Source organism: Cydia amplana, chromosome 3 (assembly GCF_948474715.1).
Source record: "Cydia amplana chromosome 3, ilCydAmpl1.1, whole genome shotgun sequence".
Lineage (NCBI taxonomy): Eukaryota > Metazoa > Arthropoda > Insecta > Lepidoptera > Tortricidae > Cydia > Cydia amplana.
The window spans coordinates 13,839,013-13,865,321 of record NC_086071.1 but is presented as its reverse complement, the minus strand read 5'-3'; the positions used below and the strand labels follow the sequence as shown (position 1 = coordinate 13,865,321).

Here is a 26,309-nt window from a genome sequence, read left to right as displayed (position 1 = left end):
CCAATAAGTAAGTAATTTCACATCCAGATACAGTAATTAGGAATACTAAGTTTTAACTAGATATCTAGGTACATAACTTGCTTCGGTCGAACTGCATAATAACTAACTAAGTATCTACTTAATTAATAGGTTGGTACTTAATAGTGCTATTACATAACAATGGCGGGGCAATTAAAGCTCTCTTTGTCAAAAATGTATGCCTTCCTATAAATAGGTAATTATGTCTATAAAAACTACGTCTAAAACTTACCTCAATTCCTCATGTTGAAGAATAGAGATGCAATTTTGACATATTTCTCATTTGTAATATGAATAAATAAGGAATGGCCCGTGATTTCGTAATCGCAGTGCTGATTGTAACACTGTTCCAAAATAATGTATTTTTAATAAGTAGTGAATAATTTTTCCCGCCCCCCTTAATAAAAACAGTTTAAAAGCTCTGATGGATGGTGCGAGTACATGGTCAACAACTCAGGTATGACCAATAGTCGATCGATCAAATACAGCATCTAACGAAACTCGCATGCGTTCTCGAACTGTCTAAATGAGCCTCTTATGGTTACGACGGGGAAAAATGGGTTAGTTATATCCTTTCGCCGGACATATTTTGCTCTTGATGCTAAGAAGTTCAAGGAAACGATATATACCTTTCTCTATCTCTCATAGCAGAACCTGTCATAAAAAAGGATGGATGTGTCTTAGAGTGTCTTAGAGACACTGCTTATGCTGAGCGGCATCGTGGTGTACCTTTCTTTATTTAATTTTCTGTTGTACCTAATGTATTTTTTTTACGCCAAATAAATATTTTCTATTCTATTCTATTCTAGATGTAATAACCCCTATGCATACGGCACTTATTACTAATAAGCCACATATCGCGCGACGCTTGCAACTTTAAGTACGATTGTCTATTAATAGTCGTTCGTCCATTCGTATTGCTAAGACATAAGGTCCACCAACGGTCAGTTAAGAAAGTTGCTACTAGTACGACTGGTATGCCTGCGTAGCCTGCCACTTGATGTATCAATAACGATATGTAATTACGCCGGCTAGAACCACACACGTTACAATTAATGGTACGAGTAACACACGTTGCATTTCACACGCAGTGAATTGCAATAAATAGGTACGTAAGTATTCTGTATTATACTTACGTAACTTTACAACATAAACATATATAAACATATAAAAACAGAAATAATACCACAATATTAAAATTAATTAAAACTATCTACCTATACAGGGTGATTCAGGAGACGTGAGCAGGATTAAGCACTGCATACGCATACAGTAAGTTATAAACAACTGTTTCGTACCAGTATTTGTGAGATTAACTTTAATTTAATTTATATTGTTTTAAAAATAAAGTTTTAATTTATTTACGACATTTATGGTCACCCTCTTTGTTTTATCCATAACAAGTGCCAAATTGAATGTCATCGGAGTCTGGTTACTTTTGAAATATCGTATCTCACTCAAGTGTGACATTTTATTTTCTTCATACTCAAAGTGCCGTCATAACGGTAAAAAAAGTTTTATCTTTGTTAATTAAATGTTGTAGGGTATCCATGATTGTAGATAATTAAATTTGTCCTTATCAAAAAGTATAACAACAGACAAAAGCGTGACTGTTTTACTTAAATATTGTGGTCAACGATTCTTTTACATTTACTGATTGGGTAGGCTTAGTCCTGCTCACGTCTCATGAATCACCCTGTATACACATATTTACGTATGTGCCGATTATTTATCGGTTATAAAATTTACATTAAAAATTAACTGATAAATCTTAACAATGTAATGTGTTTGTCTTAAATTGCGTATCTTTATTATTTAGGTAGGTACATGCGTCTGAACTAGAATAATATTGAGGCACTAGAATAATATTAATTTAATTGTTTTTTATTTTATTTATTATGTTAATATTAAATGATTATAGTATTAAAATATTGTATGTACCTACTGACTCTCTTCGTGCATGTATAATATTTTAGCGTGTCAGGAATCAGGATTGTTTTTTTTATGATAAGTATTTCATAACAAGTTACCCTAAAAGTTAGGCTTTTTCCCCGTATAAATAAATGAAATTGTTACTGGGTGAATGTAACATGTTATTCAAGGGGAAGAACAATGAGAAATATTTTTTGGCATTCTATGATTTTCAAATTAAAATAAGGATGAAATCTATAATAAAATGAAAAGTATAAAAAAATTGGATTTATCATAGCTGATACAGCTGGGTTGCGTAATGCATCGCAGCCATAGTGTGTGTTTTAGTTTGAATGTACGAGATGTTGTATAATATGTATGCTTAGTTTTTAAGGTATATCTATGGGTCAATAGTTGCCTGAAAATAAATATTTTCATTCAGTCATTCATTCATTCATAGCTAGTTGTGATTGTGACATCACATCAATGCTTCTTGCTTACTCACTTCAAAATATTGAAATAGCAAAAGATTTATTTGATTTGACTTTTGCCCTTACAGAAGACATTTTTTACTACGTTGTTAAAAAAAATCTGTGATTTGTACCTAAGTAGATATAGACATAATATTGTGATGTGGATATAGTTATACAGTGTGTGGCCTATAACGCGGGCGAAAAATTAAAACGTAGATTCTACTCCTGTGTGGCCTATACACACTGTATATACAAACAGCGTGTGCATCAGGTATAGGTGGCTTTTTAAGCACGCTGTATGTATAGTTAGTTACACGGCAAGATAGGTACACTGTAACATGTCCTTCGGCAAGGCGGTGTCAGATAAAAGTCGGCGAGTGTCCGAGGTATAAATAAATATATTCATTAGGCGACACCCACGCTGTACCGTGGCACTAAATCGTACGTGTATCGCCCCTGTCCCGGCGCTACAAGGCGATGCGGCCACTTTCAAGCGGCCGAGAAAAAAAAACATCGGGTCTGCCTTCTTATCCTTTACTAATATGAATGGGAAGAGTATTGGTAGGTACGCACACTTGAAAGTTCTTAAGTAAGTTTTAAACGTATCTCATACTTATTTCGAAATACGCACATAATCATTGTAAATTAATCGGCAGTTATATAATATATTTTTCACAATAACAGCTCAGAAAGGCTTACTTTGCACAAAACTGATAGCAAAGTTGCATTCTATTCACACGTGAGGCAAAGTAAGGATGATAAATATTTAATAACATTCATTTGGATTTGATTTGGTTTGATTTTGTTTGATATTTTACATTTAATATTTGCTTCGGGTTGGTGTGGTGAAAAATTTTGTGTTTTACTCGGGGGCAAATTGTGTTTAACCCTCGTTCTTTGAAACCCTCGCAACGCTCAAGATTGCATTTTTTGAACCACGAGCGTAGCGAGTATTTTGGAATCTTTCGCTTGCTCGGGTATCAATATTAGCACGAGCGGTAAAACAACAACCTTGCCCCCTTGTAAAACAAATAACTATGTACTCGTATTTCCTTCACATTCACCTGAGGAGGGGTTCGTGCATAACAATAAACGTAAAACTACATAAATAATTAATAATACAATACAATATAGAGTAACAGGCCTCCATAGAGGTGTTAGTTACATACTTAAGCCTAGGTTATAAACAATATATGTAAAAATAAAAATTTATCCTAAATATGTGCTAAAAAAATTACACTTAATCTAAGAAATAGGTACGCTCCCATTTGACTTAAATAATACACCACTCAATATACCTATAATATTACATTATTTTTGTCTTATGTTTCCAAAACTGTGTAACTTTTATTACTTGCATGAAATAAAATACTTTTTATTTATATTTTAATACTTTATTCACTAGGTGCACGACTGGTGCTGCCCTCATTTTGTCGGACTTTCTACGTTAAATCTTATGGAGTAAAATTAGTTCAGCGGCTGCCGCTAGTACTAATGTCGGACATTTCATAAGATTACCTGTGTTTGTGACGATCAGCGCCACTTCCCCCTCCACCGACTTCGCACCTTGCCAATATCAATCATCAATCAAGCATGGAGCCATGTAAACAGAAAGTAAATAAGAGTTCCTTTTCTTAGCTTAGCTTTCCTAAAAATTGTCATTGTCATATTTGTCATCATTGGATTCTTGTGCGGAAAGAGAAGAGTCAATGTATTGGCTCCTTGGCTCTCATACATTCCACGAATCTTCTCTTTCCGCACAAACTCTATAAATGTTTTGATGTATGTGTTTATTTGAATTTTTGATATAATAAAAAAGTCTATTATTTCCTCTATACTTCGTTTTTTTAGCATTAGAAATTTGGTAAACAATCTTGATGTGTCTTTTAATTGAAAAACACATTTTAAAAATAAGTTACGGTAAATATGTAACAATTATGAATCTAATACGATCTTTTATAGTCTTCTGCTTTCATAAGTAATAGTTATTGATTTTTAAAAAGTGTTATTCAATTAAAAGACATGTCAAAATCGCTTACCTTCTTTCAAGTTATTTCTAATGCTAAAAAAACGAACTATAGTTCTCTAACCCTCTATGTACAATACTTCTTCTAGTTCTAACCCTCTATGTAAAAATTTTCAACAGAAGCATTTATATTTTGTTTTACGGTGGTTCCAATGCAACACTGCACATCTCATCAAAAATCCATTCTATTCAACGCAACAACATTAAATTTATTGTACCTATCTATAAAATTATCATACCATTGGTCAATCGAATTTTGTGTTCTACATTATTTACATATAAATTCAAATGATATTGACTATAAAAATTTTGTTGATTAGCGTAGGTTTTAAATCCAGATCCAACAACCAACTAGTATGTCGGCTCTTCCGCACGCGTGCATTTTAAGAGTGGATTTACATTCTTGATATTGTTGTTATAAAAATAGTATTTGTGGTAAAAAAATATTGGTTTTTAAACCGATACAAAGCCACAAAATATTGAGTCCATGTGACACGACCATTAAAATTCAAAATTTAGTTGTAGGCTTAATTATTGGGATTTAGTCTGCATAATCTGACGTGTGTTTTATAAAAGCAGTACAAAGTCCCATTTGAAGTATCAAATGGGACTTTGTACTGCTTTTATAAAATAAATAAGAATAGGTAGGGCAAATGTCTTTAGATACCTACACTGACCAGTTAAATAATTAGACAAAGTTAATTTTAGAAGAAGTAACATGCCAGTATGTACTACTTCAATGAAAAGCGATCAAAGACATATGTCTATTAAAAAAGTGGATAGTGGATAATTCGCGGCTTAAAAGAATTGCAAGTAATTAGTTGCAATCAATATTTAATACTACGAGCAGTACGAGCTAGCACGCTATAGTAAACTCTATTACATTTGTTTAAGTGTCAAAGTAGTATGTATTTATAAACAGGCAGATTTGTATTAAAGAGTTCATCAAAAGGTTTCCATACTATCATTACAAGCCACTTTCCTGTAAGTAATTAGTGTATTCAAAATAAATCCTTGCAAGTCCAGACAACATATGCATTCAATAGTACCTAGGTACCACATGGCGTTCTACTTAAAGACAGTGATTTTATTCCACATATGGACATATGGACACAATGGGAATCCTTAATTATATCTGCACTATTTTTATGTATTTTACTTCTTTTGTTCTTGTATTAATAAAACATGACTTATTTTTTTAAACCAATCTACCGCAATTGAAAAAAAAAAAAAACGGTTATTACTAATTACCTACCGATTTTATTACCGTGCTTAGAATCAATTAGTTTGACTCAACTTATTAATTATTTTCGAACGGTTTAAATAAAGTCTTGGCTAAAGTAAAAATCCGAATTACGAACTTACTCTTCTAATTAATTAAATATGAAAGTAACCTTAGCACGCACCGCGTTTATTAGAACGGATGTTAAGCATGGTTAACTCGAACCACTTCTAATTAAAAAGCATACATTACACTGTATCTGTCTCTCAATATAGCTGTTATCTATTGCGTGCCAGAGAGGGATAGGCTTACATTAACACCTTCGCTAAAGAGTGGTAAAAGATCACCTGTGCTCACTACCGTAATTCTACCGGCGGCGGTAGTGCACCTGTCCCTTTCATGCGATTCAAGCTTAAGCTGAACCAAACGAGTGCGAGTAGGAGTAGTTCCGTTTGCTCTCGATTCCAATACGTCCGTAGTGCAACGTTTTTGTAACTGTGAAATGAACCTTAACCATAGAAACTTTATGATTCTAAATCGCGTTCGGGAAAGTAAACCGTTCGAATTTAAAAAGCCAAGAACGGGACGGAAGGTTACAATCGAATCGAGCGCTGCCGTAATTTTTGACGCGTTCGGAAATCGAATTAAGAGCGTTAGAGTGAGAGGTGCGCGGAGGCCCGAGTCCGTGAAGGCAGTTCTTGTTATTGTTTGGAGCGGTGATTTTTTCCGAGGCGTGCGAATGGGAGTGGGTGCCGGTGGGCGCGTCGGGCACCCAGCGCGCTCTTCAGTGTTCTGGCTGAGCTTCGAGCGAGCGCGTGCTTGCTTAGTGCGTCCGTGCCGAAGGTTCTAGGTCTCGGTTCCAGTGTCGGACTGATAAGGTCTGAGTGTCGTGGTCTGGCCGCATGTTATCATGTTGATATCGGCGGGCAGCGGCCCCACGCCCGAGTTCTCCCCCGCCTCGTGCTGCGCGCCCTGGAAGATGGAGCCGGCGCCACCCGCGCCCGCTACCATGCCACAACCCCTCAACATATCACCCAATGGTGAGTGATTTTCGTTTCCTTGTTAGATAAGTACAAATTTTGGAGTTCCTTACCTATCTTAATCAGCTTGTTACCAATGTTCAGGATCAATTTAGACATTTGTGTGGTTTTTAAATTATAATACTTACATGTAGGTACATTTATTTACTAATATAAATGGCGTACACATTTATATAAAAATATAGTATAAGATTGACTCATGAAAATAAAATTATATTAACCTCATGCTAGAGGTAGGTAATGTAAATATAAAATATTGTCTTCATTATTATTTTTTATATTATTTCCATTGAATTCTGTTCAGTACACATAAATAAATACATTGTTTAAACGTATAACATAATGAAACAATATTACCAAACATAAAATTAGCTAACTCCATGTGCCGTCGATAAAGGGGCCCACTGATTAACAGTCCGCCGGACGGTATCGGCCTGCCAGTTAGAACAAAAAGTTGACAGTTCCGAACAACTGACACGCCAATACCGTCCGGTGGACTTTTAATCAGTGGGCCCCTTAAGAGTCGCGAGCCGGCCGAATTTCACCTTCCCATACAAACGGAGTTTCGTTCTCATTTTAAAACTGCATGTTGGATTGTAATGAAACTTTGCACACACAATGACATAAGGTATCGTCAGGTGACAAGCAAAAGTAAGTACCTGCACAAGTTCATAGCCATAGTGAACCACATTAGTACGAAAAGAAGGTTGATTTTTGTTTAAATATTTTATAGTAATTAGTGACTTTTGCTTGTCACCTGACGGTATATACTTACATCTAGTTCTGTAATTAGTTTATATAGCTCCAGTATATAAAACAAACACAATAGAGCAAAAACAAGTTTTGTATGAAAAAATTAAATTCGCTGTATTTTTTAGGGTTCCGTACCCAAAGGGTAAAAACGGGACCTTATTACTAAGACTCCGCTGTCCGTCCGTCCGTCCGTCCGTCTGTCACCAGGCTGTATCTCACGAACCGTGATAGCTAGACAGTTGACATTTTCACAGATGATGTATTTCTGTTGCCGCTATAACAACAAATTTATACTAAAAACAGAATAAAATAAAGATTTGAGTGGGGCTCCCATACAACAAACGTGATTTTTGACCGAAGTTAAGCAACGTCGGGCGGGGTCAGTACTTGGATGGGTGTCCGTTTTTTTGCTTGTTTTGCTCTATTTTTTGTTGATGGTGCGGAACCCTCCGTGCGCGAGTCCGACTCGCACTTGGCCGGTTTTTTATGTATCATCAACGTCCTCAACATTATCTACCATGTCCCAACATTTCCCAATAATGGGAGACTAATACTTAACGGGACTGATGTAGTTAAATAATGTTTTATCTCTTTCTTACAAATACATAAGTCAAAATGACAGGTACAGACAAACGAATTATTCAGCTAATTCAGGCCAGTAACGCGTTTATGAATAATGACCAACAGAAGTCTGCAACGATTTTGATAGCACGCTCAGTGCGAGTGTCATTTATATGTCATAATTTCATAAAAGGTTGACGTTTAAAATAACACTTGCATGTTGCACTGCATGTGCTATCAAAATCGTTGCAGACTTCTCTTGGTTCAACTCTAATCTAATGCATACGATGAAATAGGCTCATTTTTAGGGTTCCGTAGCCAAATGGCAAAAAACGGAACCCTTATAGATTCGTCATGTCTGTCTGTCTGTCTGTCTGTCTGTCTGTCCGTCTGTCCGTCCGTATGTCACAGTCACTTTTCTCCGAAACTATAAGAACTGTACTGTTGAAACTTGGTAAGTAGATGTATTCTGTGAACCGCATTAAGATTTTCACACAAAAATAGAAAAAAAACAATACATTTTTGGGGTTCCCCATACTTAGAACTGAAACTCAATTTTTTTTTTCATCAAACCCATACGTGTGGGGTATCTATGGATAGGTCTTCAAAAATGATATTGACGTTTCTAATATCATTTTTTTCTAAACTAAATAGTTTGCGCGAGAGACACTTCCAAAGTGGTAAAATGTGTCCCCCCCCCCTGTAACTTCTAAAATAACAGAATGATAAAACTAAAAAAAATATATGATGTACATTACCATGTAAACTTCCACCGAAAATTGGTTTGAACGAGATCTTGAAAGTAGTTTTTTTTAATACGTCATAAATCGCCTAAATACGGAACCCTTCATGGGCGAGTCCGACTCGCACTTGGCCGCTTTTTAATTGATTTATGTTTGGTCAAGGAATTTTAACAAATCAGTTTCACATATACAAACCTTACACCACACCACGACCGGCAGTGCGAGTAATATAACCTCGCATTAACCGGCAGTATTAACAGGAAAACCAAATAAAAACAATTAAAGCCTGGCCAGGAATATAATGATTATTGTCAAGAGGGCGCTGTTATTCTCATGTATAGAGTGACAGTTTAGTACTTATAGACCATAGAATTAGATGACAAAGACCAACTGTCAATCTTCAAAAGTGCGACCAAAAATGAAATGCAAGTGTGTGCGTAAATTGTCTGTGTGAGATCAAAAATAGTGATGTCATGTTACAACATATTAATAATCTGTCGATGTTTGATTGCTTTATCGACTATTTTTTCAAATGTGTTATTTAAAACGTTAAAATTCTACGACAATATGACGTATAAACAATGATCGGAATAGGTAGTGCCATTTGGGGTGAATGACCTCAAACATTGTACTTAACATGGATAAGACTCGGGATTCCAAGACTCTTATTTTTAGGGTTCCGTACCTCAAAAGGAAAAAACGGAACCCTAATAGGATCACTCGTGCGTCTGTCTGTCCGTCCGTCTGTCACAGCCTATTTTCTCCGAAACGACTGGACCAATTAAGTTGAAATTTGGCACACATATGTAAGTTTGTAACCCAAAGATGGACGTGTAACGTAAATAAATGAATTTTAAATATGGAGGCCATTTTTGGGGGGTAAATGAGAAAATTGTAAAATAAAGTTTTTCAAACTAAGTATATTACATATCAAATGAAAGATCTCATTGTAAGGATTTCAAATATATATTTTTTATAATTTTAGGATTAATAGTTTAGCAGTTATTCAAGAAAATAGGCAAAAAATGACCATTCCCCCCTTATCTCCGAAACTACAGGGTCTAAAATTTTGAAAAAAATACACAAAATAGTTCTTTACCTATAGATGACAGTAAAACCTATTAGAAATGTGCAGTCAAGCGTGAGTCGGACTTAATGTACGGAACCCTTGGAACGCGAGTCCGACTCGCACTTGGCCGGTTTTCTTCCCAAAAATATTTCTTGGCATGTCTTTAATTGAAGTAGGTAATATGAGATCCCGGGGTGAAAAGGTATATCCATACTAAGCTTACGCACCAAAGTCCCGTGAAATGGCACTACCAATTCCGATCACTGCGTATAAATAACACCTACACTGCGTGTGCTATCAAAATTGTTGCAGACTTATCTTAATGTAACTCTTACTGTGTTGGAAAGTGAAGTTTAAATTTACCGCTAAACATGAGCACCTTCAAAAAGGTATAACAATCGTTATTATTTGAAGTCGGTTATAAAAGCTAATATCTTAATGATGTTTTGTAAAGAAATAATTACATAGCTATTATTAATATGCCGACAAGTTATCGATACTGTCATATGAACAGTTTGTCAAGCCCTAGCGTAAAGTAACAGGATATGTTTTTACACAAAATATTTTAAATTATAGACTAATATGGTAAAATATTAGCACGCAAAGGAAGAAAAACTTATAATTAACTGTATAAACCGGCTTCTTACACTTTTTACGCTGTTAATTTGACAAAATATCGTTATGAAAATTTCGCTCGGAATAATATCATAAATCCTCTGAAATGAGTATTTGCTTGGATTATTTGGCCCTGTGACACTGAAATCCGGCACACTACAAGACACCATCTTCACTGAATTACTTTATTTAATACTTTTCGTCCTAATCCATGTATATTTTTCAATTTGAAAATTACCGTGATACGCTCTTGGCCGTCCGCGGCCGTCGTCAAACTCAAAAGTGGTTACGTTTTCCTATTGGTAGTCTAACTCTTTCGCACTCATGGGATGTTCATATACGTGATGGCTTCCCTTTCGCACACTTAAGCTGTCTGTCAAGCGCGAGCGCGGATTCTATGTCTGTGTTATAGACAAAGATAATTTGAAATAGAGGCGTATTGTCAAAGTAAATTATGTAGCCACAGTAAATTTAATGCCATCTTTCGACGGAAGATTAAAACTGTTAGAACGCCATTTGATTTTGATCCTTAATTCTTTCACTGATATGTGTTAATTTGTTAAATATTAAAAATAACGCCATCTACTCGACAGTATAGGCATAAGGCATGATGCAATCTTTTCGTGCGTTAAATAACGCCATAACCTTTTGTATAGTACATATATGAACAAATTAGTTCCAGTGAAATTCCGCAACATTGCGCGTGATCATATTATATTCCTGGTCAGGCTTTAAGAGCCAACAGGAGTGGTCATTTCTCCATACAAACGTACTCGACTGTTTCCTCCGTGGTTTTGAAGCTAGAGCAATGATTTTTTAAGACAGATTAATATTATCAATATCTGTGTCGGACCGTTTTGTTTTTTTTGATATTTTTGTTTTTTAAGGCGCTAGAGCCCTTCAAAAATGGCCAAAATGGCATAATTGACTATGCCGCAATGAGAGGCGTGGTATTGTATTGTAAAACTGATATCAATTAGCCAAAAAAGCAAAACGGTCCGACACAGATAATTTCAAAATCATTTAGATTTCCAAATTTGGTTACGATTGGTTAAGTTTTGGAATAGGAAACAGTCGAGTACGAAACCTCGATATTTGAGATTTTTTACGGAGGATTTTTCGCCTTGTCTTTATCGCACTAGTTTTAGGAGCCGCTTCCGTTAGCGAGACGGGTATATTTACCTAAAATATTTAAATCTCAGCTCCTGTTGGCTCTTAAGTTCTAAATAAATCGAAATCCTTCTAGTACCTACATACTCATAACTTGATAGGCAATGTGTCACTACTTAAATACTACTACTTAAATCGAACAACTACTTAACACTTCAATGTTATATTTTGGGGGTGCAAAGCGTGACTGTTTAAAACAGCCAAACAGGCATACATACATTCTACCCTCATGGGACCCTACCATCTACATCTGGAAATGTATAAGCCTTGCACGAGGGTCAAACTGAAAGTTTTTAGAATAGAGAAAACTATAATAATTACAAAACTGAAAGTAGTTATTTGATATCTTTGTTGTAACGCGTGCTTATAGTCGTTCTAATCACGCATAAATATATGTATATTTTTACAGTACAATGATGCTATTTTCCCGTCCCAGTGCCGGAATAATCACTTTCCGTGCCTATGTCGAAAATTTAAAGGTTAATATCGTAAATAACTATTTAATTTGGGTGGAACCGCCCCAAAATGTACACGGCTCCTTCTTATAACGCCCTCTTCGTATGGCGATTTTTGGTTCTCATAGATTTTGTATGGAAATCATGAGGTACTTATCGAGATTAAAGTTATTTTATGTAGGTACGCAAAAATATTCATGCATTTTTTTACTGGTGTCATAATGAATAGTTAGAATCTGCTGATATGCAATTTTATTGTCGGTCCGCACAGCTACGATATTAAACTATAGGTACCTCAATAAAACTATAAACAAATATATTTTCATAAATAATGTGCTCGTTCCTGTTATACTTACCTATTTAATGTAGTTACATCTCTAAATGGCCCATTCTAAAAACGATCAGTCTTACCTAAGATGCACATTTCATAGTGTATTTTTAATTTTTTATGTTTTATTTATTTATTTAAACTTTACTGCATGATATAATTGTACAAATGGCAGACTTAATGCCTTAAGGCATTCTCTGCCAGTCAACCAATTGGGTCAAACAGAAACTTGTAGGTACTGAAATCATATACAAACTAAAAATACGCGTTTCCCCAGAAATAAGACCTAGCTAGGTCAATTTTTCGCCCCCGGAAACCCCAAAATCAAAATTTCATCGAAATCGTTAGAGCCGTTTCCGAGATCCCCAAAATATATACAAGAATTGCTCGTTTAAAGGAACTGAACGTAGACTTTCCAGAAAGTAATCCTAATCGTAGATAATGTTCAAATACCCTTTCATCAGTCAAGAGCCTTAGCGAGCGTAAGGAGTATCGTCATTTGTCATCGGCGCCCGCCGCGCCCGCGCACCCAGCTGCCGCGATGAGTGAGCGAAAACCACTGCCATCGGGACATTGTTCGCATCGTGCCGCCGATCGAACTAATTAATCGGTAGATCGGCCGCTAGATTGCCCGGTAGCGTTTCCGGCGGTTGCTCAATATTCACCCGGTATTAGATCGGAGCGTAGCGCCGGTGACAGGCGAAAGAAGTCGGTTTTCATATACATAGTATGATTCGAAATGTAAATAAAGGTACAGTCCAAACTTAAACTAATTAAAAACTATAATACCTAAGGGCCACCCCACATCTAGCGTGTTTCGAGCGTCGGCGTCTCGTCGGCGTCTACAACTCTATGGCCCTGCTCGACGCAACGTCGACGCGACGTCGACGCAACTGCGCAGTTGCGTCATTTTCCATAGCGCTGACCGACGCCGACGCTCGAAAGACGCCAGATGTGGGGTGGCCCTAAAGAGGGCATAGTGCCAAAGATTACTGGCAGCATTTCATCGCTGAATCGCAACGCTTATTCGTTGAGCGAGGAAACTGCCAGCTCTTTAGTCCCCAGATACATCAACGCAAACAAGCTCTGAGCTCCCGGGCCCCACGGACCGAGGTCTCGACACCGAAAGGAACAATATTTTATGTTATATTTTAGTAGGTATGTCGATGAGGACACGAGTGAAACGCCACGGCAACGGCAGTAGTGCCATGGCCGTATCCTGAGTACGCGTTTCAAAGGTTACATATCGATTTTCTCGGCCCAATAAATAATCACTCATATTTGGTTATAGTGGATGCTTACAGTAAATGGGTCGAGTGCTTCGATATGAAGTCAAACACAACGACGCATAGTGTTATTGAGAAGCTCTGCGAAGTTATGTCTCGATTCGGTACCCCTCAATGTATAGTGAGTGACAATGGCACGGCGTTTACGTCAGACGATTTTAAACAATTCTGTTCGCTAAACAAAATAACACATTTAACGAGCGCGCCGTACCACCCAGCTAGCAACGGCCAGGCCGAAACCTATGTAAAAGTAATTAAAAAAGGTATAAAATCTGTACTGATGTCAAATATTACTAATGCTAAAATTAACACTAAATTAATGAAGTATTTATTTGACTAGAAATTCAATTCATTCGACCACTGGTACTTCACCAGCGCAGTTAGTTTTTGGTAAAAAGTTAAAGTCCAGATTAGACTTATTAACCAATGTAAACTCACCGCCGTCTTCGTCCACCAACTTCGCCTCGTCGGTTAAAGAAAAACAGTCCTCACAGGTTAATTATCACGGCGGCGCAGAAAGAACCGATTTTAATATCGAGGACCAGATATTATATAAGAAATATATTAATAAAAACAAATTTATCTGGGTAAGAGGAAAAATAACAAATAAACTAGGTCAACGGTTGTATTTAATAGAAGACCAAGAAACATGTAACGTTATAAAAAAACATATCAACCAAATTGTTTTATACAAAGGGAAAGAAACCAATTCACCCACTACGGAATGTATGGTGCCCACTACACACATGACGCCGAGCACACAGGAGCCAACCGTATTCCTGCCCGTGCCTGGTCCCGTCGCCTCCACAAGCGTCAGCCAGCCAGTCGTAAGGCCGACCTTGCCGGCGCTTCCAGAGGAACCCAAACACTTGGACACTTTTCATCCGGCTGAGGGAGAAGAGGGTAATAATATATCCACGGAGGGTCAGCGCTCTGTCCAATCCGAGAACGCGGATGACCAACGTGTCTACGCCACCCCGGAAGACCAGTCCCCTCAACAACCCGGGAACTCAGACCCTCAAGACACGAATGCCCTAAAACCCTTGCCACCGCGGCAAGCTAGACTTAATTTAGATTTTAAGAAATACTTTTAAGGTACTTATTGTTAAATAAAGGTGGAGGGATAGTATGTATGGTTAGCAGCGGCTGCGCCCGCGCATCCCGCGGTAGGCCTATTATTGTTAATAAATCAGTGTGCAAATAGCTACGGCGCGTTTCACTTCCGCTTTATCTGTGTCGTCATTAATATCGTTGGCTATGAACCACTGAGTCAGCCGATTCTTGTAGGTTCTCCACTCCTGGGTTTCATGATTAAAAACCGAAATTAACCCAAAAGTACCAGCCATCGCCGCCACTTAGTAGGTATGTCGATGAGGACACGAGTGAAACGCGCCGTAGCTATTTGCACACTGATTTATTAACAATAATAGGCCTACCGCGGGATGCGCGGGCGCAGCCGCTGCTAACCATACATACTATATTTATAATTTGTCAATGTTACAGAAATAACCCAGTAGACACAGTTTCGTATAACATTAAACTATATAGTGCAACCTCGCTAATTCGTACCTCGATAAAGAAAAATCCTCGTTAGCACGAAATAAAACGCTAAGTATTCCCTTCCCGTCAAAGCCTAAAAGCTCCATAACGTACATATGTTTAATATTTAACCTCATTAAGATGAAGTAACCCGTTGGTTCTCTTCATGGCTATCCAGTACAAATTTTACCTCCATAAATCGAAAGCTGAAATTTACCTTTCTGTATGTACCTAATTCGAAAAAAAAGATAATAATACGTATCTTTTTTTGTCACCTCTATATCACGAAATTATTTGTAATCAAACCTCAAACTCGAAGAACCGTTATAACTCTTTATCTCTCTAATACGAATTTTTCATGAATTGTACCTCTGTAACTCGAAATAAACTATTTAAGACGAAGAAAAACCTGTAAGAACCTTTCTAAGTCGATAACCTCTACGTAAACTCGTTAACATGAATTTTTGGCGTGTCCGAAAGGATCTCTTCTAGCATGAATCTGAAAAGATTCATGCTATCGAGGTTCCACTGTAGTAATAGTTTATTTTTTATTTCATTCTAATTCGATATTTTTAGAATTTATATGCAAAAATCCTACATACCGTTCATCCAAATAAGCGCTAAGTTTTATCATCTAGCCGCCCAGAGACCTATAAAAAGGTTTCCTGTTCCATTCTAATTTGCACTTTGTGTTGACAAAATAAAATTTCATTTTGCTTGGCAAGGTTTGACATATGGGCGGCTAAATGTTATAGATGTTTAACCAGGGCCATAAAATAAACAAAGTTTATGATGTCCTAAAATGATACAAAATACAAACAAATAAATGGTAAGTAGTTATTTGATTAGATGCTCATTCAAGTATAGTTTCATTTTGCTTGGCAAGGTTTGACATATGGGCGGCTAAATGTTATAGATGTTTAACCAGGGCCATAAAATAAACAAAGTTTATGATGTCCTAAAATTATACAAAATACAAACAAATAAATGGTAAGTAGTTATTTGATTAGATGCTCATTCAAGTATAGGTAGTTAGAAATATTTGATAAGTTTTGATTAACGATTTCAAACATACCGACAGCAGCAGACGGAATTTATGGCCGTAGAGTCGTCGTTGACTATTTAATCCGATCGAAGATAGTATTTGTAATAGTTAATAGTCGAGAATGCAAACTCAGTAGTAGAATCTGGTATAATAGCTCAGATAACCATCTAAATGTGAATCGTAAACTTGTATAAATGCTGAGAATAATTTAATTACTAATTTATGTAGTTAATAATTAGCAGCGACATTATATTTGCTAAAACATACATGTTTGCGGTCTGTGTGAGTCACAATACATTTGCTAGGTGAGTGCTGGCAACAGGCATTGTATTCTAAACGTAGGCGAACGGTTGACTAAGGTAAAATAGTATGGGTATACCCTCGAGGACGTAATGACTACGCGTTGTAAGATCCCATTTTATACTGGGCTGCCTGAGCTAAAATGCTCTGGTAGTCCGCGATAGGAATTCGCTGTAGTCTGTTTTTCACGTCAACGTTTATATTGAGGCAGGTTTGATCAGGTGCGCTAATAAATCTAATTAACATTTAAATGGTGATCACGCATAATAATCAGCTGCCTTGGTAAACTGAGGCGATGCTGCTTAATTAGTAGACAATTATGACTATGTGTTGGGGCGTTACACATTCAGCCGCTCTTTGTGAACACTTGTACAAACCAAACGGCAGTATTTGACGCAAGAATGACGCCGGCATTTCGTTAATCCCAAAAACGTTGTATTCAATAATTTGATTTAATTAGTAACCGAGTGACATTATCAAAAACAAAAGCAATTTTATTGATTGCTTACGGCTTAGTTTGATTTGACTTTACAAGTATAATCAGTATTGTTACCTACTATAAAAGTACGCACAGTCGCTATCAGATACCTATATCGGAGCAACCAAGGCGCTCACAAATATCTGAACACGCCTATTGTCAAGGCGCTAGAGTGCGTGTTCAGATATTTTTGGCTACTCTGATATATCTGATGGCGACTGTACGTAAATACATATATATGTCGCAGCCGACTAGTTTAATTAGCCAGCTAATTAGTCGCCTAGCCCGTTCACTAAACGTCGGCAGGCAGGCGTAAGGCAGGCAAAGTAGCACAGTAGCCTGACTCGGTATATTTACTAAAAGCTCACTTCCGTTCTTGATGCACTTCCCGCGAAGGGTACTAAATCTCTCGATCATCCTCACTGAATATGCAATGAGTTGATTTGCGAGCTTAAACTTATGCGATGGGGAGATGAGTATGTAGGATGTGTGTAATGCTTAATATTTTTTACAACGCAAGATAATGTCGTGTATACAGTCTTAATGGATAATTTCTTGAGTAAAGATCCAACTATGTCCGTTACCCCTGGGCTTTCACATATGGCAAAAAGGCTGGTTGCCTGCTAAGCTCCGGATGTCTTTCTTTCGTCCTAGCTGTGCGCGGGATTTTCTGCATGTACTTACTCATTTTTCCTCAGCACCTCCTCTCAGAAAAAAGGTAAAACAATGAAATTTAATCCCGTTAACGTTATTAATTTTATTTAACTTTCCCTGTAATTTTGTTGGTTTGTGTTAGTGTACGTCAAATCTTGGACAAACTTTGACCCACTTACCGATTTCCGATTGAGCTGAAAATTTGCATACATATTTTGAAAATTTGTAAGTCGGGTGACAATGCAATATTATAGTACCATCGAGCTGATCTAATGATGAACACAGGAGGTGGCCACATAGGAACTCTGTGATAAAACAACAGAACCTAATTGTGTTTGGGGTTTTTAGAATTGTCTCTCTGAGTAGGTACTAGTTGCCTGTGAAAAGTATAGTGAGCGAGAAAAGCTTTTACCATGAATGTCATGTTTGCCTAAAACTTATTTATAATATGATAATGAGAGGCAAATTGAAATTCCCTTATGTGATCTGATTGATGTTTTCGATTCCTATTTTACTAATTTATAATTCGTGTAAGTACCTAAATCAATGGTTATCCTAATTCCATAGGATTTTTTTTTTCGCAAAGAAAACATCACTTTATCAATTTTTTATTGAACTCGATAGGATATAAATGTGTATCATCATCAGCAGCATAAATCCAGACATTATCCGAATACCTATTTTTCGAAGCAAGACCCTAACCTAATCTCATGGGCAATTTAACACGAATCATTCGAATATATATTTTATTATCGGACCGAGTATACGCTTTTTAACTCTGAACTCATCAACATAATACATGCGAATCTTTAAAAACAATTCTAACGAATTTTAGTTGAACGTGGGTTTCTTGCAACCATAAAAGGGGCCCGCGTGTACACTTTCGATTTCATATTAAAATTTACACGAAAGGTGGTAATTTTCCGGCTGCGCGATGACATTAATAGCTGCGAGTGTGCTCGGTAAACAGTATTTTTAGGGTTCCGTACCCAAAGGGTAAAAAACGGGACCCTATTACTAAGACTTCGCTGTTCGTCCGTCCGTCTGTCATCAGGCTGTATCTCATGAACCGCGATAGCTAGACAGTTGAAATTTTCACAAATGATGTACCTATCTCTGTTGCCGCTATAACAACAAATACTAAATATAAAATAAAATAAATATTTAAGGGGGGCTCCCATACAACAAACACGATTTTTTTGCTCTATTTTTTATTGATGGTACGGAACCCTCCGTGCGCGAGTCCGACGCGCACTTGGCGGGTTTTTTTTGTATAAAACTGTTTCACATTCGGACGATCTTGCAAGAAGTGCAAGCTCCCCTCGCTCCGTTTTGCATGTTTAACGCGGTGTGCAGGTGCCCGTATCGCAAGCATCTACGTTTATAAGTATAGTTTGTCCATAGCAAGAACTAATTGTGTAAACTTACATCCCGCAAATGTCTTAAAAGCGTCATTAAATGCTAACACATTTCAAAGCTGCGTCGCAGAGCTTATCTTTTACGAAGATAGTTTAACCTGTACACTTAGGTTAATAACTAGGTACTATTTCTAGCGCTTATCAGACATAGGTACATTGCTGCTTCATTATTAGACACCTGAGAGGACACTTGATAATAAAAAAAAGGATTAAGGTCGTGTTTGTTTTCTAATTACGTTGACATACCTCTGCTGTTTACATGTAGGAAAGATTCAATTTAAATTCACAACATTGTAAACACATTACACTAGTATGAAGATTGGACTTGTTAAACAAACCACATCAAATGATAGCCATGAACCGAACCGGTCAAATAAAGTAATAAAAACTAGTGGTCGATAAATAGGAGCCACGACTGCAGTCAACGTCGAGTCAATACATTCTAATCAGTGATTTATTGGCCCTAATCCTCAGCTCAGCACAAATAAGCTATCTTGTCGGCTTAATGTTGTATCAGCTCAGGCGTGAACTCCCGCGTACCACTAAGTGGTCCTTCCAGTTTCCACTCGAAATATTTTAATAAGACCTTACTGCTCACGCACCCAAATAAAGACACACACACGCACGCACCTCGGCACTACATTAAAACATGGAGCGTTCGAACTCACTTTATTTATAATAGTAGCGACACTAAGGATCTACATTTTTGCTCTAAACGGCGTTAATTTATTGACCGTGGGCAGATAATATCATTTTTTTTCTTCCATTATTAAAGCGATTACACGAGAAATTATACGTCGATGTCCAGTTCTTCGTGCCCGATCAAAAAGTAAACCAATCCAAATAAGACCTTATTCAGCCTGTGTTGAAAGCAGTTTTTGCTTGTTCAGAGTGGAAAGGCGTGATAATACTTTTCTCGACAGAATCGTCTTGTAGACTCGCTAATAAAAAGTGTAAAGTTATGGACAAGTTATGCCACTTGCATTAATTTCGATGCTTAACCTGATAAACAAATTATGGTGTATTAAGTTAATAGCTTAATTTATAATTGAATATTTTACGATGTATTCGCATATATCCATAATGGTATCACGTTGTTTAACATAATTATCTGATGCGTTTGAAGACAAATTAGGCAAAATTGGAGGCGTTGCTCCTTAGCTAAATATGGCCGAGCACATACCTAAACTTAGGATCCATTAGGCTAATCAAAGCAGAGTGGTCAGATTTCGCACTTAATAAGTTTACTCAGAGGACAGTTTATTGAATTTAGTGACAGTTAAGGAAGTGAAATCTCGATAATCCGGCAATTCGATGGCCCGATACATCCAGTAATCCGGCCCTAAAAAGGGGTGGAAATGATCATTTTAGATATCCAGTTTTACTAACTGTGCTTATTAGATTATCGCACTATTTAGGGGTAAATGGATATTATATTACATAACAAACAATTTTATTTTTATTTTATGAATGTATTTCTACAACATAGGGTCATTGTGCTAGTTTCCGTCCATGCTCTAGTTTTCGTCCACATGACAGATTAGCAAATAACATATTTGATATTAAATTTGTTACTTGCCAAATACATTTTTTATGTAGATAGATATATTGTCTCGACGTTAAGGATTGGATTAAGTCCAAATTTATGCAGCAATGCAGATTTATATTCAATTTCGTCAAGTGGACGAAAACTAGAGCTGGACGAAAACTAACGCACCTACCCTACCTACTTATAAACGTATCAAAATATTCATTATGCAGATTTGTCTCTAACTTCCAGTAATCTTAATTTTTGACTAATGCATCACTACCATATCAGCAATAGTGCCGGATTAGCGAGATATACAATTTTTTTATAAAGCTTTAATGCTACCTTCTAAATTACTAGAGTATTGTTTATCTTTAACAACTTCAATAACAGATAATCTCAGGACATCAAATTGATGTCCACTGAAGCCTTTTTCTTTTTTATTATCGCTTTTTTAACAATGTTCCTTTGAAATTATACTTTATGGGGTGATTTCAAGATTAAAGAGCCTAAGTGTCGAAGCTTGTCATCATGGAATAACAGGGAGCTTCATAATTCATAATGCAACGAATGCACACCGCTGACTCTTGAATCACAATGGCTGCAATGTCTTAAGTGACGTGAACTGTACCAAACGGTGCGTAGGAAATAAAACATACCGCGGTATTCGGAAAACAAGATCTGTTCTAGAGAAGAGAACGACACGATATGTACTAGATGCCAGGTAGTTTAGATTTCAACTAGATATCTTTTGCAGCTCAATTCGGGCAACCAATGTCACTTTTACGTTAAATTATCGTATTAAGATCGTTTCAAAATTGTTTTGGGATCTAAAAATATATAACGAGACGTTTTAGACATTGTGGTAATCGTTCAAGAGTAACTCCAGAATCGCGGAAATGTCAAATTTGACAGGCTAGATCTTAAAAATATCGTTGTCGTATCTTGGTGATGTCTAATCGATATCTAGTTCAAAATCCGAATCGGGCCCATAGATATTGCAGCGGTGCTTAAAGTGTTTTAGGCTTAACTGCTACCCATATGTAGATATTGGCCACTCCTTATAATAAATTTTCTATTGGCTTGTTTCTTTCTGATTTACAAATATGTACAAATATTTATTGATAACTCCAATGTTACATGTCAAAATAATTATACATTGTATAACTATAAATGTTGTTACATAATATAAAATTAATTATTAATTATCAGATATGTAATTAATATGTATGTCAATAGCAATTTATCACATATAAACATGATTTTATGTGCATGGTAACTCAAATTTTATTTGTTAGGAGACTGGCTAATTAGTATCGAGTGGCCAATAACTATATCAAGGAGATTGTATAATTGCCAAATAAATACCTAAGTATGCCCGGGCACTTATGTGAGAACTCTGACTGTACATAACTAGATACACAGATGAAAAATATACGAAAGTACCTAATCATAGATTATTTATTTTATTTTATTGTATTCTTTCAATCAGCTTATTATTTTTGGGACTATAAAACAGATAATATTTGTTGTAACTAGATTTTATTTATTTCGTAAATGAATTTTACCTAATAAGTAATCTATGTCGGTCGCATACATCATTTTGGCCTTCAAGCTTCAACCGCTTGGAGGAGACCCATGATTGCATAGCTGTGACTCAAGTCATAAACCTTTTATTGTCGCATAATGACGCGAGTAATGACTGAGCAATGTAATCCGTGGTCATAGAAATGTTACCCCGAGGCGCCCTCATTATGGAAACATAAAAAATTAATGCATTTCCAACGAGACTCGTCCAAGGCAAATCAGTGGGATAATTTTCTGTATGACTTAATTTATGGGACTAATCTTGACTATAGTATTTTTCAAACACCTTCCGTACGGTGGTACGGTGACAGATGTCATCTCAAAATAATTTTGCGAGATTTTGAGTTTAACTGTTATAAACTGTATGGAGATAACATCTGTCACCGTACCCAAGCGGTTTGAAAAATACTATAGTATACAGGCGGGTTTAAAATAAATAGTTTCATGACAATGCCTTATCATTATCTTGATAATAAGTACCGATTACGTTGGAATTAAATGCATTTTAAATAAGTAGGTACCTACCTACTTCTGAGGATCACTATTGACCCAAAACATGTAATGTGGCCTAAATTGGAAACCATTTTGGTAAAATATTTAATATACCTACTACCTACCTGTACGACGAAAGTTTTGGACTAACAAAACACAACTATCATTAGAAAACGTTACGATTCGAGTTTAAAATACGTTAGGATTGTATTAAGGCCGTGCATCGAAAAATAACAGGATCTTAGAAAGGTGGCAGTGGCTAGCCCCGGAAACAAACAGTAGTGATTTTCGGATATATGTTTCTTGACTATATGATAAGACATTTCGTAGTAGTCGAAACACGAATGCTTAAAATTTTCTCGATAGAAAATAAATCCAAACTTACGTGTTCATTTTTCGGTTTTAGCTTCGTGCAACTAGAAAACACATCCATATCCAGCACAACCCACCTTACAGCAAAGGTTTTCATCTCGTCTTAACTTTCAAAGAACTAAATATTAACTTATTATCCTTTACCGATGGATTTATTATCGATTTTTGATTTTATGAATTCAACAGCAAACGCCCATTTTACGCAGTTCCGTTTCTCTTTCTGTCATGCGTCAAAGTCATAAATGCATCCTTTATGCCAGTAATGTTAGATGGCCGTCGTGCCTCAAAGAGGTAAGACCTATGTCACTTCGCGCAGCGCTCCGAATTACGTAAAATTTTAATATCCAATAAACGTTGAGTCGTAACTCCATTGAGTAGTAACGGAATCGGAGGTAAACCTATGATGGTGCCTTCTTACAGGCCTATACGTTACGCATGTGTGCGTGTTTGCTTAGCTACGTCATGCTACGTCGAAATCTATACTCTTTGTCAGTTACAACGGGTTAGGAAATTTCGACAGATATTGAAATGTATCGGTAGCTGTTTGGTATTTAGCCATCAGAATCTAACCGTAACTTTTTGCTTTATTTTTGTTTGAAAATAAAATATCTATAAGAATATATTTTTTGCTTTTTTTCTATTGTAATGATAAAAATAAATCTAGTATGTTTCATGCTCAAATAATTTAAAATAATTGAATAAATATTAAAAACTAATTGATATTACTCGTTTTAATTATTATATTATTAAGTTTGTTTGAATAAAATATTTTATTTCAATAATACGAAAAGTTATTATATTTAAGTACCACTAAAAAAGGTCTCTACTTACAAAAACTCACTTGCACGGGCCAGGGTTCGAACCCGTGACCTCCGGTTTGAAAGTCGCACGCCACTACAATTTCACATAAGTAATTTACAATGACATGATACCGTGGAAAAAGTGAATATTACAATGTACTGTGTTACTATCATTTTATAGTTTATTTTGGCTTGACAAGGAGGAATGAGAAAAACGTGCAGAGCGAGAGGATTAAATCTCTCTGTCCCTTTCTTAAAGTAGCCAATCCTAATTATGACATCTGTTTTGATATTAATTCTTTGAACATAATTTGTCGATGTTCTTTTTTATATCATCGAGAAAGATTTTTATTAAAAAAATGTGTTGAATTTATATGTTTTATTTATGTTTTTTTGGCATAAATTTCATTACTTTTGACAAATTTTGATTGTGATGACAAACGATTTGATGTGATGTGTGAAACGAACCATGTGATCAACGATTTATCTAATAAAACTTCATTTAGTCGAAAAAAATAGTTGTCTACTACCGGGTGGAAAAAAATTATGGGCCCTGGAGGGAAAGTGCCTTAAAACCTTAAGTTTGCTCATTTTACTTAAATGAAACATTATTGTTTTTTAAAGAAACAACTGCATTCAAAGATTTTTGAAGTGAAAACTTCTTTAGCGGCGCTAGGCACTTTATGAGGTGGGGAAAAAATGATAAACTCGAGACAGCGTAAGGCGATCATGTGACCGTAAGGTTTAGATGGCATTTAAATCAATAAAGAAAAACTCAATGACATTACATGAAAAAGGTTATAATCTTGTACGGGCTGAAATACGAGGATCTCACAGTATTATAACTTTATATCACTCAAATATAATTCAATAAAGCTACATCTTGATGAAATCGCTAATAAAAGTGAACTCTAGTACTGGTGAATAAAACTCAAAATATCATGACCAAATAAATAAATTATTATAATTAATAAATTTGATTTTCGAATTTTAAACAAGCTCACTGACCAGCAATTTCGGAACCAAAAGTTTTCAATAGAAAGGAGGATGGGTCAATTATACATAGTGCTGCAGACATTTTGGACTAGTCATTGAGTTTTCACTTCTGTCGGCACTCCCGGAATGCAACACGTTGTTTTTTTTAAAATTCGCTTAATCGCGCCCGGGAATCGAACCTACTTTTTCCACACTATTAAAGAACACAAATGCTTTTCTTCTGGTAACTTAAATGTTCTATCTATCTTGGTGATATGTCAATGCAATCAAATAATCTGAAAAAATAATAATAACCCAATTTATGAATTCCGTTCCTTCAGAAAAATGCGAAATGTACGTACAATTTTTAGGGATATCGTACTTTTCCCAGAGACAAATTTAGTTGGCTAAGACACATTTTCACTGATTTGGGGTCTGTACTAAAAATCTAACATAATATGATAAGGACTTAATCGTTTTAAGCTCAAGAGTGAGTTTTCCTAAAGCTTTTTCTAAAAATTATGTCTTTATTAACGTTAGGAGTGCACTGCAGCATGTCAAATGTATGCCAAAATGTCAAGGGAGAGAACAATAAATTAAGTTTAAATTCCACTTCCACTCATCAGCAAAGTGATATAAGTATATCAGCAGTTTAAAGTTATTTTAGATTACAAAATTAGCGCATCAAAAAAATCAAAGTGCATAGAAAAAAAGTCTCCTGAGTCATAATAAAATTGATGTCTCTTGGGTCACCAGAAAAGTCACCAGGGAGAACGATGACCCAAATCACATTTAAAAGAAAATGTAAATTTTGTGTACTACCTACGAACATTTTTCAAAAAACTATGTTTTTATAACATATTAGACCCAGGATAGATCTAATACCTCTTTTCGTACCCCGGATAAAATGGTCGGCGACTAAAAAAGTAACTGAAACGTTACGTTATTAGGTTCACGATGCCGCGTTGTACCCTTGCCTTCGTTGCGATATGTTTGGTAAGTCAGGAGACTTAAAAAATGAGCCATGATTTTGGGACATATTAACAAATATTTTTTTGAATATATATTAATTTTAGCGGACTGTAATAATTTACCAGTTAAATTAGATGTAAATACCTTTTTAGTTAATCGTTAATATGATATATTAGTAGCAGTAAAACACTTTATTGTACAAAAAGACATATAAAACATGAAAAAACACACATCCTTCGTATATGGTAGAATATATTTTTCACACTTATAAGTAAAAACCAAAACCGATACGCGATTGGGATACGCTCTTTTTGTATGGGATAAAAAAAAATTCTCCTGGGTCACCAAGAAAAATCGACATATTAAAATAATTCAGTTCGTTTTTAAGTTCTAGTCAGATTGACTTTTTGGTTATTTGAGATAAATTACAATAACGCTTAGATTTGAAAAACATGATTTTCTATTTTGTTGCGATCGAC

General features: G+C 36.0%; 1 protein-coding gene across 4 annotated transcripts in view; it reads left to right on the top strand.

The window, feature by feature from the left end:
• Positions 1-6,182: 6,182 nt before the first annotated feature.
• The window catches only part of LOC134662770 (paired box protein Pax-6-like), a 50,603-nt gene continuing 30,476 nt past the window's right edge, over positions 6,183-26,309 (top strand). Inside the window, exon 1 of one of the 4 annotated variants that reach the window (XM_063519060.1) lies at positions 6,183-6,690. In XM_063519060.1, the coding sequence (XP_063375130.1) occupies positions 6,561-6,690 (130 nt within the window). In that variant the 5' untranslated portion in view covers positions 6,183-6,560. The remainder of the gene's footprint in view (positions 6,691-26,309) is intronic. The other 3 variants (XM_063519059.1, XM_063519062.1, XM_063519061.1) reach the window with 3 other exon arrangements.